Source organism: Gorilla gorilla, chromosome 10 (assembly GCF_029281585.2).
Source record: "Gorilla gorilla gorilla isolate KB3781 chromosome 10, NHGRI_mGorGor1-v2.1_pri, whole genome shotgun sequence".
NCBI classification, from domain to species: domain Eukaryota; kingdom Metazoa; phylum Chordata; class Mammalia; order Primates; family Hominidae; genus Gorilla; species Gorilla gorilla.
The window spans coordinates 127,429,858-127,450,883 of NC_073234.2; the positions used below are offsets into that span (position 1 = coordinate 127,429,858).

Here is a 21,026-nt window from a genome sequence, read left to right on the forward strand (position 1 = left end):
ATTAAATGCATCCAGAGTCCCTGAATGAAGACTAATCTTGATTTTCAATTGTAAGAAGCAGGAAGGTGACAGTACCTCCATGGGCACGGCACTGGATGGGTTCTGGCTGGGTATGGTTATTTACAACCCCAGGGCCTTGAGTTGAAGAAACCTGAGCTATTGGGCGGAACTACATTATCATATGTCAGAGGCCCTTTGTTACCCAATAGTTTTCATTAAAGGCGAGCCCTCTTTCTAGAGTCTTAAGTGATTTGCATATGTCACATAAAATACAGTCTTCCCTGACCCAAGTCAAATGGATTCCTTTACCTCTTAGAATTTACTAATATTGTGGCTCAAGTGCTGCTATTCAGATTCTGATGAAGACTATGGACTGGATTCCCAGAATCAATCAAATATTTATAGTTATTTTTTTAAGAGATGGGCATCTTGCTTTGTTGGACAGGCTAGACTTGAATTCCTGGGCTAAAGCGATCCTCCTGCCTCAGCCTCCTGAGTAGCTGGGGAGTACAGGTGCATGCCGCGGCACCTGGTTAAGTATTTCAATTTTAAGGGAATTTCCTGATAACCTGAAGCAAAGCAGACACTGGATCCAACATGAATTGTGTTTAAGGAACTTGCAAGTTATCTCAAATGGTGCGAAGAGTAATTAACAAATAGTTCTTGGTAATTGGCACCACAAAAAATGTTGGAGTTGGAATATATTAGCAGAGATTATACATAGGGAACTAATCTGGGAATATGAACACGGCCAACAAGACTTAAGAAGGTGAGGGAGATGGTGAGGGGGATCTGGATTTTAGCTCATTTCCTCAATGCTTAAGGGAGTTTGAATCGTTTGCAGGAGAGTTCGATAATTTCAATATTAAACAGTAGTCTTACCTGCAACAACTACTTTTCTCATTTGTAAAATAGTACAGTATCTGGGCCAGTGCGGTGGCTCATGGCTGTGATCCCACACTTTGGGAGGCCGAGGCGGGCAGATCACTTGAGGTCAGGAGTTTGAGACCAGCCTGGCCAACATGGTGAAACCCCGTCTCTACTAAAAATACAAAAATTAGCCGGCCGTGGTGGCAGGTGCCTGTAATCCCAGCTACTCAGGAGGCTGAGTCAGAAGAATCGCTGGAACTCGGGAGGCGGAGGTTGCAGTGAGCCAGGATCGCGCCATTGCACTCCAGCCTGGGGGACAAGAGTGAGACTGTCTCAAAAAAAAAAAAAAAAAAAAAAAACAGTATCTGAGGCCTAAATTAACTGGGCTATATGGAAGCTGGAGGTTGCAGAAAAGCTCTGCACTCCTGAAGCATAAACTGCCGTAGGAACCCCACAAATAATTTGTATAAGCATTTGGTTCATGGTAGCTTACCCTCCAGTCATACTGTAAAATACATGTCTGCACCAAGACAGGAACAGCATCTAAAAAAACAGGGCACATAAAAAAGCATAAACCTGAGCCCATCTCTCGAGAAAATTAAGAATGGCAGTGAGGTATACCCAAGTACCTATCTTTTGCTAAAGAAAAACCTTGGGAGGCTGAGGTGGGCAGATCACGAGGTCAGGAGTTCGAGACCATCCTGGCCAACATGGTGAAACCCCGTCTCTACTAAAAATACAAAAATTAGCTAGGTGTGGTGCCACACGCCTGTAATCCCAGCTACTTGGGAGGCTGAGGCAGGAGAATCACTTGAACCCAGGAGGCGGAGACTGGTGAACCAAGATCGTGCCACTGCATTCCAGCCTGGCGACAGAGCGAGACTCCGTCTCAAAAAAATAAAAACCTTGGGATAGAGTTAATTCATAACTGAAGAAACAGGCAAAAACTGACTCTTTGGGGCTCATACAAGACAATATCACAGGACAGAAAGTAAAAAAGAGAAAAAGTTTCTACTTCCACTGTGTTGTCAATGTACCTGAATAAGTTCCGAATCCCAGCTTGTGGGTTCGAGTACCCTTGGATAAATCATGTCATCAGCCTGCCTGAAATCCTCTGGTAACTTCCCACTAAATTTAGAATAAAATCTCATTCCTTCCCCAGACTACAAAGTCCTGATGGCTCTCATCCCTACTCAACTTTCTATCTCAATCCTACCCCTTTCATTAAGTCCCAGCCACTTGAACATTTTTTCACTTCCTGGAACCGGCTCAGCAGTTTCCTGCCTTGGGGCATTTGCGTGTGTGTTACTTTTTTCCTGACAGTTCATCATTCAGATCAGAGGTCACCACTTGGGAGGTCCTCCTGTGACCCATTCTGAAGTGACCCTCTAGACACACTCAATTCACATACTGTGATTTACATTATTAAGCAGGATGTAATTACAAACTAATATTTTTATTGCCTCTTCCCCACCTCACAGCCACTAACTAGGATATATGTTACTCACTTACTAACTAGGACACAGGGTCTCACCAGAGCCTAAAGTGGAATCTGCTATATGCTAATTTAAGTGTTCAATACATATATGTTGAATTAATAACTGCAAGTATAGAAGGTACTAACTTTTGAGTCAAAAGGACTAGCTGACTTCAAATAAAAATTCTAAATTCTCAAATATTAAAAATATGCTTGGATATAGCCCTAAATTCACAACTGAGATGAATTACACCATTCAGAAGGTTGTGGCTTCTAAGAATCTGAACAAAAAGGAACCAGGCAGAAATGCCAACTTAAAATGAAAATGTTTATATAAATTAACCCATCCAGTTTAAAGTAGATTTGCTATGCTTCACTTACTTAAGAAGGAAGAATATATACTTCCCATATTAATAAATCACATCAAATAAGTAGGAAGTTTCAATAACAAGCCTGTAGATACATTGAAACCCCTTTTTGTATTAAAAGTTAAAATGAAAGACAAATCCAGATTGAACATAGTGATTGCAAAATATAATGCAATTTTCAACAATTAAAATTATGAAAATATACAAAATTGATGGGCAACACAACTAGGCATTTGTACATTTTCCATTATGTGGAGAACACTACAAGTTTCTCTACCTTTTATCTACATCAGATAAATGATTTAAACCAAATGTTTGCTTTGGAGAGTCTTAACTTAGGATCTCAGTAGTATAAAAAGCAATAATTTTTCAGTCTGTAAACAGTAGTCGTGATTTTTCTCCTTTCCTTTTTTAAATATCAGTTTACCACACAAAAACAAACAAAACAAAAAAACCCATACAAATCAAAAAGAGCAGCAGCAGCAATGGGTTATTTGGGAATTCTCTTCAAATACCAATGGCATACGATTGCTGGGAGAGGGTGCTTTTTACTCATGTAAGAATATATATATATATATATATTTTTTTAACTGTACACAATTTATAGTGCATGAGGGTTTCCAAAAGAACAGATTGATAAGAGATATTGGCCATTTCTGCATAATTTCATTCTTTTTACAATTATCTCAAAATGTGAAAGCTGGATCTAATTGAAATGCTACATTTAGTAGGAAAATCAGCAAATAACAAAGGAAGCATAACCTCAACATAACATTATTTGTCATTAAAGCCAGTAGAGGTCCCAGATATCTTTAGGCAAGAGACTGGTTAGGAAGACCACTAGAGTCACACACTGTCCCTGAGGACCAAGGCCAGCCCACTGAACATACATATGCTAGATTGATCATGGTCAGCCGATAGACTTCTTCAAAGAGCATTTCTACAGTACAGTACTTTTTTGGATATTCAGACAGATATCATTTCAAGAACACACACCATACACATGTACCCCACCCTCCCCAGCAGACACACGCAAAGTTCCATCTTAAACAGGCCATAGTTTTATGAAAGAATATGTTGTCATTACATGAAATTCAGAATTAACCACAATTTTCCATTCATCTTGTTCAAGACAGTTCTTCCTTTTGGGATAGGGTATATGACCAGCTGTTGCTACTCATATCAAAAATAAATTTTTGAAATTAGTTGATGGACTAGGATTTCCAACAAGCCTTATTTTGAACAGGTAATGTAGTAATTGTTTAAAATTTCCTTGGAAGTTTAAGCACTGTATCAAATTATGAATCTAAGAAAGTCAAAATGAAGGGACAAAATGCAATTACTTTGTGTACACAGATATTCCCAGCTCTCTTGGTTGCTTTTAAAAGAAAAAAGTACCACATTTCACTGGAGCAGTGCAGGTTGGAAAGCACCTTTAAGGTCTTCAAGACCAATCCTCCATTGGATGCTTAATTTCCTCATCAAATTCATTTCTTTGCTCTTACAGAATTAAACTTGAACTATATTTAGGTAACAGACCAAAAACAGAAGCAGGGATTCAAACAAAAATATTATCAAAGAAACTGTATAAATTGTAGGACATTTTCAAGAGCAATTTTTACCTCTTCTATCAGACCAACCACTGATAGAAGAAGCTAGAGTCTTGGGGACATCCAGGTGAACAAAGTAAACACCATTCTGTTGTAATTCTCTAAGTTTGAAGAAAGTAGTCCAAACCTCAAACCCACTGAATAACATTTCTTTTGCCAGCCTAAAACTTAAAGCCTAAGGCTAAATCCATAATATTACATTCCTTCCTTCCCAAACCCTCCACTTAAAACATTAAAGTATTAAATCTTAATTTTCAAGTCATATATATGTGTGTGTGTGTATATATATATATATATATATATATATATATGACTCACAAAACCAATGAAATAAGTATCATACTTGCCTGCATAAATTATGTGCACCTCTCTTCTTTGAAACAGTCATTCCTATCTTTCCCAAATGTATGAAAGACAGAAAGCTAGTCCTCAGCGGGCTTAATAAGTGGTCTGCACTGCTTTCCCCTCTAAACAGCTATAAATTAACAGAGCCTTCCTTGCCTTCCTACCTGAGATTTTTAACTCTCACAGAAGCTAGGATGGGGATGTCTTAACTATCAGACAAAAACTAGCCAAAAACTAAGTGCCTGTGGTCATCCAAGTGGTGCCCTTCTATTGCGGGTGCATATGCCAGATCTCATCTAAGGTCCTTTGTGTACCTGCCTTGGGTTCTGTGGGAGCCAAGTAGCTGAGAAAGCCTCAAAACAAACTTACTGCTGTGAAAAGGGGGTCTGTTCCCAGGCATGGTCTGCCCTCCACTTCTTGTGGCTCAAGGACCAGACCAAAAACTCTCAATGTTATTTATAATGGAAGGGCTATTCAGTTGCTATGAGGTTGATGCTTTATGCTTAATTTCTATTGCTGTTTTTATAGACCCCCCGCTCCCCTGAAAAGATGTTTCTGGTGATGGGAAGAAGAAAAGTAGGGTTCTCTTGTTGCTGCCATATGCATATGAACATGTATAAAAAGTGGTCAAACCCAGCTGAGGGTCCCGCTTCTGGTTTATATACAATAATTTAATCAGTTGTATATATTTAACACCTAAAAAAATTCACGATCAAAGTCCTTCATGCATTTTATGAGGAAGTTCTGGATTAAAATCATGGTCAACCAGATGTTGCTTTTGCCTGGGAAGATGGTGTCATATTCTGTTGCAGAGTCATCAGTGCCCGTGATAGATACTTCCTTAAATTTTTAGTTTCTTTGTGGTCTCAAGTCTTTTTTTCAGCAGCTCCCCCATTTCCAGAAGTGAGTGCAGATAACTGCTCTGCACCTTCCCTTGCACAGTCTTTGAAAATTTTCTCTCTTCCTATAAAGGAGGAGACAAGAATAATTAGTCTTGTTTAAAAACCATCCCCCCCCAGATTCTAGTTCTCAGATAAAAGTTAAAGCTGCCATTACCTTTGGTCTCATTGCAAGCTCCATCAGAACACAGTGGGTCATTTTCAATTGCATAAAATGCAAAGAAGGCAAAAGGTCATCACAAATGGGTATTTTTCCATGTGATTCTTCATGGAAACCCTATTGCTTTAGCATCATTACTCTTTCAAGTACCCTTTGTTGTAAGTTATATAAGGTAGAAAAACTGGGCCAGGCACGGTGGCTCACGCCTGTAATTCCAACACTTTGGGATGCCCAGGCAGGTGGATCACTTGAGCCCAGGAGTTTGAAACCAGCCTGGTCAACATGGTGAAACCCCATCTCTACTAAAAATACAAAACTTAGCCAGGCATGGTGTCACACACCTGTAATCCCAGCTACTTGGGAAGCTGAGGCACGAGAATTGCTTGAACTCGAGAGGTAGAGGTAGTAGTGAGCTGAGATCGTGCCACTACACACCAGCCTGGGCGACAGAGTAAAGCTGTCTCAAAAAAGAAGAAGAAAAACTGAGATTTCTGTTCACTACTTTTTAATCAATAAAAACAGAAAATTATGACTAGTTTGGACATAAAATCCCTACTATTTTGTTATAAGCTGTGCAAAGTGGAAATTTTGAGATTTCTGATTGTTTTCATCAGAAAAAAGTAGAAATTTATTACTAATTTGTACATCATCATAGCCACTTTTAATAATGGCCTCAACTTTACCAACTCCATCATTTCCAGTTACAATATTAACAAGTCTCCTCAATATTGACAAAGCCCCTGAGTTCAAGAGACCAACTATATATTCTTCAATATGAGTTATTATTTGCTGGCAAATGTTTGCTGTAGTAGAGATCACAAAAAACAAAAGGGAAGGGGTGAGTTCTCACAGAGAAAGGAGGCTGGCTGAAGACTGATTAGGTTTACATGAAGTTGAGTGCTGCAGAGCCCAGAACTGTAGAAGAAACAGGGAACATACTTTCTGACCCAACAATACTAGTACTTCAGACCTAATTTTCCTTAGAAATACAAATGTGCATAGAAAGGTGTGCACAAATACATTTCACTCGGTAACATATGTAAAAGCAAATATAAAGAAACAACCTAAAATGTCCAACAGCAGTGGTGCATTTATATTCTGCAGCTGTTTAATGAACAAGATTGATCCACAGGCATTAGCTTGAACAGATCTCTTGAATATAAAACTGAATTAAAAATTTTTTTTTTTCTTTTTTTTTTTAAAGAGGCAGGACTCACTAAGTTACCCAGGCTGGTCTTGAACTACTGAGCTCAAATAATTCTCCAGCCTTGGGCCTCCCAAAGTGCTGAGATTACAGCCATGAGCCACTACACCTGGCCGAATTTACATTTTTTAAAGTACAAAATAATACAATAATACTGTATATTTTCTCTATGAATATAAATACACACAAAAAGGTCCTAACACACAGCCAGTTTCACTGGGATACCCCATAGGAAGGAAGAAAGGGAATCAGGACTAGAGGTCACAGTCCAGAGGCCTTATTCACAGTGTTTCAAATTTAGAAAGGGAGGAAAGAAAGCAGAGGAGCCTAATGGAAACTGAATTGAAGAGATTTTTACCTTTAAAAGACAATTAGCCAAAACTATATGCATCAGGTATTTGGTACTGCTCAGTAACTATATGAAACATGACTTTAACAATATAAGGCCGATTATTGCTTTGTTTAATCCTTGCCATAATCCTATGAAGTAGGCATTATTATAATTTCCATTTACAGATAAAGAGATTGAAGCCTAGAGAGGTTAGGTAACTTTCCCAAGGTCAAAAGACAAGAACAGAAGCTAGGGCTTGAAAAATCCAGAGAGTATGGCCAAGTTAAGGATAACCTCTAGAACTCTGAAAACAAGAACTCTTGCTCATCATTCCAGGATGCAGACAGATCTTTTAACATAAACAACCACTTGATAGTCACAACAGGGCTATTGTGCCTATCACCTTCATATCTAACAGTACTTCCCGTATACCATAACCTCTGGCCCTGCCAACTGTGTCACACTGCGCCACAGAATTCACTTTCCTGCCCCTGTGCTTTTATCTGTGCCTCCTTCTGCTTGGGATCCTTTTTTTTTTTTTTTTTTTTTTTGAGACGGAGTCTTGTTCTGTCACCCAGGCTGGAGTGCAGTGGCGCGATCTCGGCTCACTGCAAGCTCTGCCTCTGGGGTTCACAACATTCCCCTGCCTCAGCCTCCCGAGTAGCTGGGACTAGAGGCGCCCACCACCACGCCCGGCTAATTTTTTTGTATTTTTTTTTAGTAGAGACAGGGTTTCACTGTGTTAGCCAGGATGGTCTCCATCTCCTGACTTCGTGATCTGCCTGCCTCCGCCTCCCAAAGTGCTGGGATTACAGGCGTGAGCCACTGTGCCCAGCCCATGTCTGCTTTTTTTAATCAATCTTTGGTAATGTGAACTGCTCTGAGCCCTTTCCCACAGCACTCTGTTCAAAGTCTAACGTTTTTAAGCTTTACAAAAGAGGGGCTTACAATCTCTTAAGGCTGGTGTGCTAAGGAAAATTCTATTCATTCCCTTCCCTATGAAGGTCTGGGGCTATGATGATGGCTGCCCTCAGGTTACTGGATAAATTCCCTCATCAGCAGTTTAGCTCAGCAGTTTAGCTCAGAGAAACTCCCGGAGGGAAGCATTTTCTTAAGATCAGTTTCATCACTGGAGCAACAGGCTAGAAACAGACGACTCCACCACTGTCCTTCTGGCCCCTACCAAAATCCTAAACCTACTCCAGGCCGATGAATTAACATTTACAAAAAAGAATCGTCATTTTAAGGGCAAAGGCTTTATAAGGATTTTGCTAACTACTAGAATTTGAAAAGACCTAAAATAATATCAGAAGACATTTGATGGTGGTACCTTTGATTCCATACTCGGTTTCATTCCCTTTTGGGTTGGCTTGCTCTAGCCTAATTATTACTGACATAATTACTTCTCATGTCCAGCATTTCTCCTTTCTCAGGTGATAACTGGGTGGCAAGGAAGACAGCTAACTCAGCAGCAGGTAAATTCTAGTCAAGAAGATTGTACCTGGATTTCAAAATATGGCTGGTTCCATGTTGCTCAAAATGCTGGCATTAGTTTTCATAGTAAAAGAACAACCCCAAAAATGTATAGAAAGGAGGACGTATGGGGAGAAATGAAGAGGGGAAAAAACCTACCACCACCAACACAACGAGAAACTACTACCAAGCACCTTCTAGTCACAAGTCTTATAAAGAGGAAATGATAAATTGAACTTTAACTTGTCCTTGTGATAAAGATGAGAGAGAGAGACAGAGTGTTTGTGTGTGTGTAGAAAACATTGCCGATTGCCTACAATCTCTTACCGGTGAGAGAGAAGTGTCTTCTAAAATAAGTTCTTCAAGTTTAAGTGCAATTAGATGTGTTTCAAGCCCTTTAATATGATCCACAACATTGGAAATTAAAGTCTGAAGCCCAGTAACATAGTCTTGGAAACTGGTAAAGACAGGTGGCTGGGAAAAAGATTAAAAAAGAGTTGAAACATTATCAAACATATTACCCATATCTACATCACAAAAGCTACTGAAAGATGTGAGGGAATTTAAATAGTGGCATTTCAAACCAGTGGTTTCAAGTGAATGAATGGTACTAAAATAACCAGCTAGACATTTGGAGATACAAAATAACACAGTAATATTAAAATAAATTTCGGATAGATTAAATACTTAAATAAAAAAAAATCCATCAAAGCACTGGAAGAAAATTAGGTAACAACTTCTGCAATCATGACACTGACAGCTGAAAAACCCTTTCTAAACATCACACAAAGCTAAAAACCATTAAAAAGATTATCCTTGTTTTTAAAAATATTACATTGACAAAAAAAAATCACTCAAGTTAAAAGACAAATAACAAACTGAAAAAAAACCTGCATCACCTATGACAGGGGATTAGTAACATTATTATGTTAAGAACCCAGTAGCTCAACACATATAAATAGGAAAAATATTACTACCACAATAAGAAACTTGGACAAAGAAAAGAAGATACATCAAAGAAATCCAAGAAACATGTGATACAACTAAAAAACCTAGCCAATCAATTAATAAAGCTAGCTTTTCACTCAAGAAGTATTCTTGGACAGTTCAATATCAATAAAATTTTAAAAATCAGTATTAGAAAAAGGAGATACCAATATTCACCTACCAGATGGTTAAAGATACATACTCAACACTGTTGGGGATGAGTACAAATGTATATATGCATATACATTTATTAACTGTATAAATGTATATATACAGTTAATTTCAGATCTAAGAGCTATCCTAAAGAAACTATATTATAGGCCAGGTGTGGTGGCTCACGCCTGTAATGCCAGCACTTTGGGAGGCTGAGGCGGGTGGATCACTTGAGGTCAGGAGTTCAAGACCAGACTGGCCAACATGGTAAAACCCCATCTCTACTAAAAATACGGCCAGGCGCAGTGGCTCACGCCTGTAATCCCAGCACTTTGGGAGGCTGAGGCAGGCGGATCACTTGAGGTCAGGAGTTCAAGACCAGCCTGGCCAACATGGTGAAATCCCATCCCTACTAAAAATACAAAAATTAGCCGTTCATGGTGGCAGGCGCCTGTAATCCCAGCTACTCCGGAGGCTGAGGCAGGAGAATTGTTTGAACCTGGGAGGCGTAAGTTGCAGTGAGCCGAGACCGCGCCACTGGACTCCAGCCTGGGTGACAGAGCGAGACTCCGTCTCAAAAACAACAACAACAACAACAACAACAAAATTAGCTGGGCGTGGTGGCACACGCCTGTAGTCCCAGCTACTCGGAAGCCTGAGGGAGAAGAATCGCTTGAACTCAGGAGGCGGCGGCTGCAGTGAGCTGAGATCCGCCGCCACTGCACTCCAGCCTGGGCGACAGTGAGACTCCGTCTCAAAAAAAAAAAGAAAAGAAATTATATTATAAATGTATCTTTGTGAATCTGTCTGTATCAATAGCAGCATATTTATAATATTCAAAAATTAGAACCAACAATTCATCAATATAATTATAGCATATTAATATAACAGTACAATATATAACCATTAAAAGTAATGAGATATATCTATATTTACTGACATGAAAAGATGTCCAAGATACCCTGTTATATGAAAACAAAAAGGCAAGTTACAGAACCTTCTGGATAGCAGGTTTGTTTACCATGAAAATTTTCCCAGTGGTTATTACTGACTGGTGAGTATATGAATGATCTTCACTTTATTCACACCTTTATGGGTTACTCTGATATCAGAAAAACCATTCTCATTTTTAGAAACCAGAAAGACAACAAAAAACACTACAAAAGACAATTCCCAAAAAGCTATCTGACATGTTCTAGGGCTGAAAGCTTTCATTAGAAGGAGAGCAACAAAGCCAATCTGACCTATACTTTCAAACTTTGCCCTCCTTTTTTTTTTTCCTTTTTGTTCTTTTCCTTTTTGTCTTGCTATGTTGCCCAGCCTGGTCTTGAACTCCTGGGCTCAAGCTATTCTCTCACCTCTGCCTCCTTAAGTGCTGGGATTACAAGCATGAACGACCAGTGCCCAGCCTCGAACTTTGTACTCTTGATCAGTTAAATCATCTTTGTCTCTGTTCTTGTTCTTGTTTAATTCTCCTGAATAGAGTGAAGGAAAGAAGCACCCTCATTCATATCTAAATACCCTTTGTTTGTGAATGAATAGTAACACTCAGCAGAGCATCCAATCTAAAGAACTCCTGGATTTAACTGAATTGTTCAGAAAGTCAATTTACAACTGAAACATCTTTTTTTTTTTTTTTTTTGAGACAGGGTCTTGCTTTGTCATCCAGCCTTGTACAGTGGTGCGATCACAGCTCATAGCAGCCTCAATTTCCCAGTCTCTGGTGATCCTCCTGCTTCAGCCTCCTGAGTAGCTAAGACTGACTACGGGCATGTGCCACCATGCCCAACTAATTTTTAAAAATTTTTTTGTTAAGACAGGGTCTCATTATGCTGCCCAGACTGGTCTCAAAACTCCCGGGCTCAAGCAATCTCCCCACCTTGGCCTCCCCAAATGCTGGGATTATAGGTGTGAACCGCAGCACCCAGCCAACATTTTCAAATGATAATGATTATTATAATGCTATAGCGAACAAAAGACCCCCATTGATAGTAACAGCATAAACTCAAACCTTAATAAAACAGCACATCATGAGCTGTAATGAGCACTAAATTATTTTCCTGTGAAATGGAAAAAAATTATGTTACTGTTTTTCACATTCAAAAATTAAATCAATAAAGATGGGGAGAGCCCTAAAACTGAATACAAATGGAAATAAACTTTATATGATATTAATAAAAAGTAATCTCAGTTTTTAATTCCAGTTTACAAAGTATCTTAACTGTCTATACTCACTGGAACGTATTCTAAGGACAAAAAGAATTGCAAAACATTTGAACTTTAATGAGTTTGTTATTGGAACTAGTAGTGGAACTGACGTATGAATTCCCAAAACTATTTAGTATTTACTGTGAAACAACAAATAAATATATTGATGATATTTGGATGCAGGGTTCTCACTCTGAGAAAAGGAAGCTACAAAAAGGGAATGAGGGAAAGAGTGGAAAGAACTCTTGAAACTGAGAGTATCACTAAAATGCTGGCTTGAAAGTATCACTAAAAATTCTTTATGTAGGCCAGGCATGGTGACTCATGCCTGTAATCCCAGTACTTTGAGAGGCCGAGGCAGGTGGATCACCTGAGGTCAGGAGTTAGAGACCAGCCTGGGCAACATGGCAAAACCTCATCTCTACTAAAAATACAAAAATTAACCGGGAGAGCGGCATCTGCCTGTAATCCCACCTACTCAGGAGGCCGAGGGAGGAGAATCGCTTGAAACTGGAAAGTGGAGGTTGTAGTGATTGCACCATTGCACTCCAGCCTGGGCAACAGAGCAAGACTCCATCTCAAAAAAAAAAAAGTACGTAAAACTGTGTGTGTGCGTGTGTGTGTGTGTGCACGCGTGTGCATAAAAACGCTGTCTAGGTCTCGTCATAGAAATAAACTAGAAGCAGTGAACCCCAATAGCAATGAGCACACTAACACCTAGATCTTGGTTTTGAAATTCATTCCCCAGAAAGGAACCAGTGCTCTTGAAAAAATGTCTGATTTCAGTTCAGTGAAAAAATACCAAGTATGTGGAGCATTTATGCTGTTCCAGAAAGCGCCCTAAAACTGATGAGGACATGTTAAAGGACAGAAACCAGCTTAAAGGAGCTAGCCAAATTTGGCATAATTTGAGCATCCAAATGAAAATTATGATAATGGCTTATAATAAAGTGAACTTTTTAAAAAAGAGTCCATGGTGATACTCAGATAGTGACATTTTAAAAAATACATATATATATATATATATATATTCAAATTGGATTATATTCAAATATGTATGAATGGGTTGGGACATCTCTTATTTCACAAAATAATAGCAGCTGATAAATGATAAAAGACAGAATTTTTAAAAATCATCATTTGGGACACGTCAATGTAATAACTAATTCAGGCGCTGAACTAACAATGAATGCTAAAACCAGTGGGTGAAGGGCCATTGGGAAATAGGATATTCATAGACTCAAGCATTATCCTATAGCTTACTTATTACAGAGGGAAAAAGGCACCTTTATAAAGAAATCTGGTAGATATGTCCTTAATCATATAATGAAATCTGAAATCACCAATAATGGGACACAACAACATTAATCACATTAGTGTCCCATTATTGGTGATTTCAGATTTCATTATTTAATAATGGGACACAACAACATTAGTGACTCCTGATTTAACTCACTAAAAAGGACAACATGTCTATATTTAACTTCAATATAAGCAATCAGCTTACATTTAGCAATCAGCTAAATCCAGATTGTGGGACATTCTACCAAAAAGCTAGCTAGTGTCTTCAACAATAAAAACAAAGTAAAAGGTTAAGGAAGCGTTCTAGATTAAAGAAGGGTAAACACACATGACAACTAAAGGTCATGTCAGATCCCTGACGGCATTCTAGTATTTTGAAAAAGGTATAAAAGACATAATTGAGATAAGTGGAAAACTTTGAATACTGATTTTTTTTTCCTGAGACGGAGTCTCGCTCTGTCATCCAGACTGGAGTGCAGTGGTGCTATCTTGGCTCACTGCAACCTCTGCCTCTCGGGTTCAAGCAATTCTCATACTTCAGTCTCCCAACTAGCTGGGATTACAGGTGCTCACCACCATGCCCGACTAATTTTTGTATTTTTAGTAGAGATGGGGTTTCACCATGTTGGTCAGGCTGATCTTGAACTCCTGACCTCAAGTGATCTGCCCGTCTCGGCCTCCCAAAGTGCTGGGATTACAGATGTGAGCCACCACATCCGGCCTGAATATGGACTTTATTAGATAATATCATTGTGTCAATGCTAAATTTCTTGAGTTTGAAATTTTCTTGAGTATTATGGTTTTGCAGACCTGTCCTTGTTCTATCCTGATGTGTTACATGTCACAAGTCTGTACTTTCCTTTTACATGGTTCAACAAATGAGAGATAAAACAAATGAGATAAATGGTTAAAAATTGATAATCCAGGTAAAGATCTTTATGGGTGTCATATTAATCTTTCAATTTTTCTGTAGGTGTGTAATTTAATTTTTTTTTAAGTTAGGGGAGAAAAACAATGCATATGCAGGGATGTCCAATCTTGTGGCTTCCCTGGGCCACACTGGAAGAAGAATTGTCTTGGGCCACACATAAAATACACTAATATTGGCCAGGCGCAGTGGCTCACGCCTGTAATCTCAGCACTTTGGGAGGCCGAGGTGGGCAGATCACTTAAGGTCAGGAGTTTGAGACCAGCCTGGCCAACAGGGAGAAACCCCGTCTGTACTAAAATACAAAAATTAGCCGGGTGTGGTGGCAGGCGCCTGTAATCCCAGCTACTCGGGAAGCTGAGGCAGGAGAATCACTCGAACCCAGGGGGCAGACGTTGCAGTGAGCCAAGATAGTGCCACTGAACTCCAGCCTGGGCTATAGAGTGAGATTCCATCTCAAACAAAAACAAAACAAAACAAAAAAAACACTAACAATAGCTGATGAGCTTAAAAAAAAAACTCAAAAAATCTCATAACGTTTTAAGAAAGTTTACGGGTTTGCGACGCATTCAAAGTTATCGTGGGCCATGGGTTGGAGAAGCTTGGCATATAGGATCCTAAGGACTCAACATGGAGGAAAACAGTGAAAAGAAAAAGTAGCATGTGGTCAGACTGTTCCTTGTATATCACTTGTGCTACTGTTATTACCATGATGATGCTGGTTTCTTTTTTCTTCTTTTTCTTTTTCTGTAAATTTAGTTTGTATGGTCGTAGGACACTCTCACAGTAACTGGATACCCAAAGGATAATAGAAATAGTCTGAAAGGAAAAATTGCAAATTCACCAATAAGGATTACACTAAAAATATCTATCAGGAAATTAGAGGCAATGGATTCAACAAATTCTAACGCAGTTCTTCTAGGTAAATCCCTTCAATTTCTCATGTGAATCTCCACTCTACTTTCGGCAATCACTCTACTGATCCAGGCCTTCATCATCTCCTGCTCAGAATACTACAATGGCCTAACTCTTCAGCATTTCTTCTGGCTCTCCTAGCTCAAAATCCATCCTCCACTTCACTCCAATTTTCTGTCACTTCCCTGAAGAAGTGGGGACTGATTAACATCCTCTGCACTCAGAGAAGAGTCCAAATTCCTAGGCATGGAATCCAAAGGTTCTTTACAATATGCCTCTCCCCTCACATCTCTCCAAGCAGGTAAGATACCACCTTACCTGCAAATCTTAACTTATATATGTATGGCAAAATCTACCCAGTTGATCAGTACATATCCTGCACTGTATCAAATTAGCTGTTTATATGTCTTCTCCTATACTACAGTGTGTGCATGTACATATATGTCCGCTTATTACTCATTCACTTAATAAAAATCTCTTAGGCACTTACAGTTTGCCAATCACCAGAACAGTGTACACTCCCCACACAGAGTAGTAAGTGGAGAACAGTCAACAAATATGTGACAGAAATAAAAGAAAAGATAATAGATTATGACTGTTTGCAATCTTCCTTCTCTTCTCTCCGGCAAAAAAAGAGGAGGGAGTTTTGCTGTATCCGTTGCTGGACACTATCACAATGCATAATATCTCAGCAATTAATAAATGACAACAAATAAAAGAAGCTGGAGGAATTAAACTACATAATAAAGAGTGAGTCAGAAAGGAGAATGAAAACAGCTAGATTTGAGGTGAATCTGGGGAAGTTTAGAGATGAGTACAGCAAATTTCAAGAAGTTTTACCTAAGTATTATGAATGAAATCATCTTAGAATTCTTGGAAGAAATTGGTTTAGAAAATGATTTAAATTGCTTTTCAATTAACAAAAAACAGGGATGGAGGGTTAAGTTGCAGGTATAAGGTGCCTATTACCTGTTCACTGTTGAAAAATGAATCCTGTAGACCATTAAGAACAACAATGTCTTTTAGGAAGAGAACAAAAACTTACCTCAACAAAGAAAACTAGATTTTCTAAAAGAGTAGGATGTGTTTTCAAGTTACCGTCTTTAACTTCTAAGAGGTCACCTTTACATTTACTGAAGACATCTGAAAACAAAAAACATTTTAGTTTTATTCAGCTTTTGTTTCAATGCTATTTTAAGGAACACAACACACAAATAAAGAATAAGCAAATAAAAATTTAATTTAGAAAGCTATTTGTTTTTCATTTTCCATAATGAACCAAACTCCAAAGGATAGACTATCCATTTTAAGTTCTTTAAAAAGCCATGCTGTTGCTCTATAGTCTTCAAAATATAAAAGGTAGCCTTAAAAATTATACATTCTAGGGTCTAAACACCAGCAAAGCCTTTTCAGATAGGCCACCAGCACAATAAGACTATCTAAGTGAATGATTCAGAGGACTTGTACCATTATGGACTGAAAGACCAAAAAAGTACATTGTAGAAATGCATCTTCATAACAGATAATAAATTTTATTATCATAATCTTAATCATTTTCAGACATGCTTCATCTGGACAATAAAATAGAAGACCGAGCCAGGCTTGGTGGTGCACGCCAGTAGTCCCAGCTACTCAGGAGGCTGAGGTAGAAGGATTGCTTCAGCCAAGGAGTTAGAGTCCATCCTGAGCAACATAACAAGACCTCATTTCTTGGGGGAAAAAAAAAATCATTTACGGTCCTAAAAAGACACTTTTTTTTTTTGAGATGGAGTCTCGCTCTGTCGCCCAGGCTGAAGTGTAGTGGCGCTATCTCAGCTCACTGCAAGCTCCAACTCCCAGGTTCATGCCATTCTCCTGCCTCAGCCTCCTGAGTAGCTGGGACTACAGGAGCCCGCCACCATGCCCGGCTAATTTTTTTGTATTTTTAGTAGAGACAGGGTTTCACCGTGTTAGCCAGGATGGTCTCGATCTCCTGACCTCGTGATCTGCCTGCCTCAGCCTCCCAAAGTGCTGGGATTACAGGCGTGAGTCACCATGCCCGGCCAGAAAGACTCTTACAGATACAAGATGCATATATGTGCCCTTTAACAATTCTATTAAATTATTGGGAATTTAACAATTTAATAATTCTATTAAATTCTTGGGAATTTAATCCCAAGGAAGGACTCAAATAATACCCTAACAATTTGTCCCAAGATATTCATTTCAGCATCAGTAGAAGAAATAACTCATATACATAATATGTCACCAATTGCGAGAACATAAAACATGTTAATACAATACTATAGAATATTATGCAGTCTTGAAAATAAATGGGGTATATATAACTGACATGGAAAGGTATCCAAAATAACAAAAAAATTAAAGTCAAAAAAGCATGGATTACACCATTTCCTATGTTTAAAAATGACTTTTTATCTGTATTTTCATTCACACACATATGTGTTTAGGTGGCATCTAGGAGTATTGACTCCAAAGTGTTAAAACTACTTACTTATCTCTGGGTGACTGGGCTTGGGAATAGGGGAAAGAACTTCCAAGCTATTGCCATATAACCAGATACAAATACAGGAATCTACAGTAGGAAAACTTACCTTTTAACTGGTCTAGTAAAGACTTAAAACTATTTTCTATTCGTTCCTGAATCTCCATTGTATCCTCTAAAATTGAAAAACAAAAAACGAAAAACTTTCAATTCTATTTTTAGTAAGATAAAGAAGCAAGATAAATACCTGCAAGAAGTTCATGGGCAAGGACATTTTCTTTTCTTTACAGACCCTTATGCATTTTTCATTATTTTGAGACAAAAAGAAAATGATAATGAAAGGAAAAGGAAGAATAAAAAGAAGGCACTAATTACCTTTCTGCCAAAGGTACTACCTAAAATTCCTTAAGAGAGCTTAAAATCTATGTGCTTCAAACACTCTAAATGGTAGGATCTACTAACCTTATGATTTAAAAAATAAATAAATAAAAGGAAAAGGTCTATGGAGTATTTGTGATTTTCACTTAGAGCTTACAAAAAAAATCTCTTCTCTACAAAGTTTAGTGCTTCTTTTTTTTTTTTTTTTTGAAACAAAGTCTCGCTCTATCATCCAGGCTGGAGTGCAGTGGTGCCATCTCGGCTCACTGCAACCTCTGCCTCCCTGGTTCAAGCGATTCTCCTGCCTCAACCTCTGGAGTAGATGAGACTACAGGCGCCCGCCACCTTGCCTCACTAATTTCTGTATTTTTAGTAGACACAGGCTTTTGCCATGTTGGCCAGGCTGGTCTCAAACTCCTGACCTCAGGTGATCCGCCTGCCTTGGCCACCCAAAGTGCTGGGATTACAGGCGTGAGCCACTGCGCCCAGCCTACTGCTTCATTTTTAAAATCCAACAGCCTTTCAACAAATGAAGAATTTCTTCAACTTTTGGACCTAACAAGTGATTTTAAATATGGAATGGACTTAAGCTTCTAAAACATTACTTTGTAACCTACGACTGTACCCTCTCATATACTACACCACACATTTGCAGAACAGCTTCCAGCTTCCATGTACTCTAAAATTTTCCAGATGTGAGGTTATAGACATTTTATTACGTGTACTACATTTTCTATGACAAAGACCCTAAAAACACACAGTGTACACTTACCTAAACCACTGGTATCCAGCTCATAAATATCATTGACAAGATAAAAAGAGCTTATCTGGCACTGAGAACAGCCAGAATTAAAGAATCCACCCATTCTGGTAGGTACAGGACCAAGGAAAGGATACTGGAAAAAAGGGAGAAAAATAATGCTCTTTTAAATCCATCTAAATGCATACAAAATAAGAAAATCAGGTAACTAGTGGATAAAAACCTGTCTCAGCGGTTCGGCTAAAAGCCACTAATCAGCAAACTAATAACTGAATCATTACAGTAAAAACAGAACATTTATATTAATTTGTTGCTAGCTATTAAAAACTTAACATCACAAAAAGTTATTCTGCTTTCTCCCTCACTAGTCTGGATATTGAGGAAGCCTCTACAATTCCCTCTGAGTCTAAAATATTCCTCTTTCTCCTGCAGAAGCCATAAACTGGGACAAAACAATTCCTTACTACTCACCCACCCCAAACTCCTGTTTATAAAACAGTCATAAATATAATTATTGCAACTTTGATGGTAAATACGTATTGATGGTACCTGAATATCCTTCTCAATAAATCGCTTTCCTGTCTCCAGGGTTGCCTCCAGCTGTTGAAGGAGCAAACGAAGAATATCAATCCGGGAGGATACCCCATTCTCGGCAGTCTTCTCCGAGTTCTTTGGCTCCACAGGGTGGTTGAGACTTGGAAGTCCACTTATCAGCCTCAATGTTAAGGATCGGATTCTTAACCACAAGGTCTCCTCCTCTAAGGAAAGTTTCTTATGTTCTTCAGAAACGTCCCTTAAACAGAAACATCCCCAAATTATCTAACTTATTCAATATTCAATCCATTGCTTTCAATTTTTTTTTTTTTTTTGAGACAGAGTCTTGCTCTGTCGCCCAGGCTGGAGTGCAGTGGCACTATCTCTGCTCACTGCAAGCTCTGCCTCCCGGGTTCATGCCATTCTCCTGCCTCAGCCTCCCAAGTAGCTGGGACTACAGGCGCCTGCCACCACGCCCAGCTAATTTTTTTTTTGTATTTTTAGTAGAGACGGGGTTTCACCGTGTTAGCCAGGATGGTCTTGATCTCCTGACCTCGTGATCTGCCTGCCTTGGCCTCCCAAAATGCTGGGATTACAGGTGTCAGCTACCGCGCCTGGCCTCAAATCATTTAAAGTTAACTTTCACCAGTTAAGATGCCTTTGAATGGTTCCAGCTTTCATTTACTAGCTGAATGACCTAAGACAAGCCAAAATGTTCTCAAACCCCATTTCACTATCAATAAAATGGGAATGATAACCTATTTAACAGGTCATTTTTGGCTGGGCACGGTGCCTCACGCCTGTTATCCCAGCACTTTGGAAGGCCGAGGTGGGCAGATCACGAGGTCAGGAGATCGAGATCATCCTGACTAATACGGTGAAACCCCGTCTCTACTAAAAATACAAAAAATTAGCCGGGCGTGGTGGTGGGCGCCTGTAGTCCCAGCTACTCAGGAGGCTGAGACAGGAGAATGGCATGAACCAGGGAGGCGGAGCTTGCAGTGAGCCAAGATTGCACCACTGCACTCCAGCCTGGGCGACAGAGCAAGACTCCATCTCAAAACAAAACAAAACAAAACAAAACAAAACAAAAAAAACAGGTCATTTTCCTTATAAGTGACACTTTGATCTCTGATTATAAAAATAATACATGAGGACAGGTGTGGTGGCTCACACCTGTAATCCCAGCACTTTGGGAAGCTGAGGTGAGAGACTGCTTGAGGCCAGGAGTTGGAGAACAGCCTGGTAAACATAGCAAGACCCAGTCTCTAAAAAAAAAAAAAATACAAAAAATTGGCTGGACGTGGTGGCACACACCTGTAGTCCCAGCTACTAGGGAGGCTGAGATTGGAGGATTGCTTGAGCCCAGGAGTTCAAGGCTGCAGTGAGATATGGTCACGCCACTGTACTCCAGCCTGGGTAAGATCCTGTCTCTAATAAAAATAATAATACACAACACAAAAAATTCAAATGATAGAAAAATGTAAAAGGTAGAAAAGGTGCCCTGATAACCAATACCCACAGTATTATCAAGTTTGGTATAGATCTTTTTAGACTTTTGTAATGTGGATGTATAAAAATCTAACTAAAAATAGGGGCTATGGCTGGGTGCAGTGGCTAACACCTATAATCCCAGCAC

At 39.1% G+C, this 21,026-nt stretch overlaps 1 protein-coding gene across 4 annotated transcripts in view; it reads right to left on the reverse strand.

Moving 5' to 3' along the window:
* Positions 1–2,654: 2,654 nt before the first annotated feature.
* The window catches only part of NAA25 (N-alpha-acetyltransferase 25, NatB auxiliary subunit), an 82,401-nt gene continuing 64,029 nt past the window's right edge, over positions 2,655–21,026 (reverse strand). For 3 of the 4 annotated variants that reach the window (XM_019039111.4, XM_019039112.4, XM_055359128.2), the window contains 7 exons: positions 19,403–19,646; positions 18,866–18,989; positions 17,825–17,890; positions 16,276–16,373; positions 15,024–15,134; positions 9,065–9,211; positions 2,655–5,634 (listed from right to left, as the gene is read on the reverse strand). In XM_019039111.4, the coding sequence (XP_018894656.1) occupies positions 5,512–5,634; positions 9,065–9,211; positions 15,024–15,134; positions 16,276–16,373; positions 17,825–17,890; positions 18,866–18,989; positions 19,403–19,646 (913 nt within the window). In that variant the 3' untranslated portion in view covers positions 2,655–5,511. Of the gene's footprint in view, positions 5,635–9,064; positions 9,212–11,888; positions 11,938–15,023; positions 15,135–16,275; positions 16,374–17,824; positions 17,891–18,865; positions 18,990–19,402; positions 19,647–21,026 lie in introns of those variants that run through there. The other variant, XM_055359127.2, reaches the window with a different exon arrangement.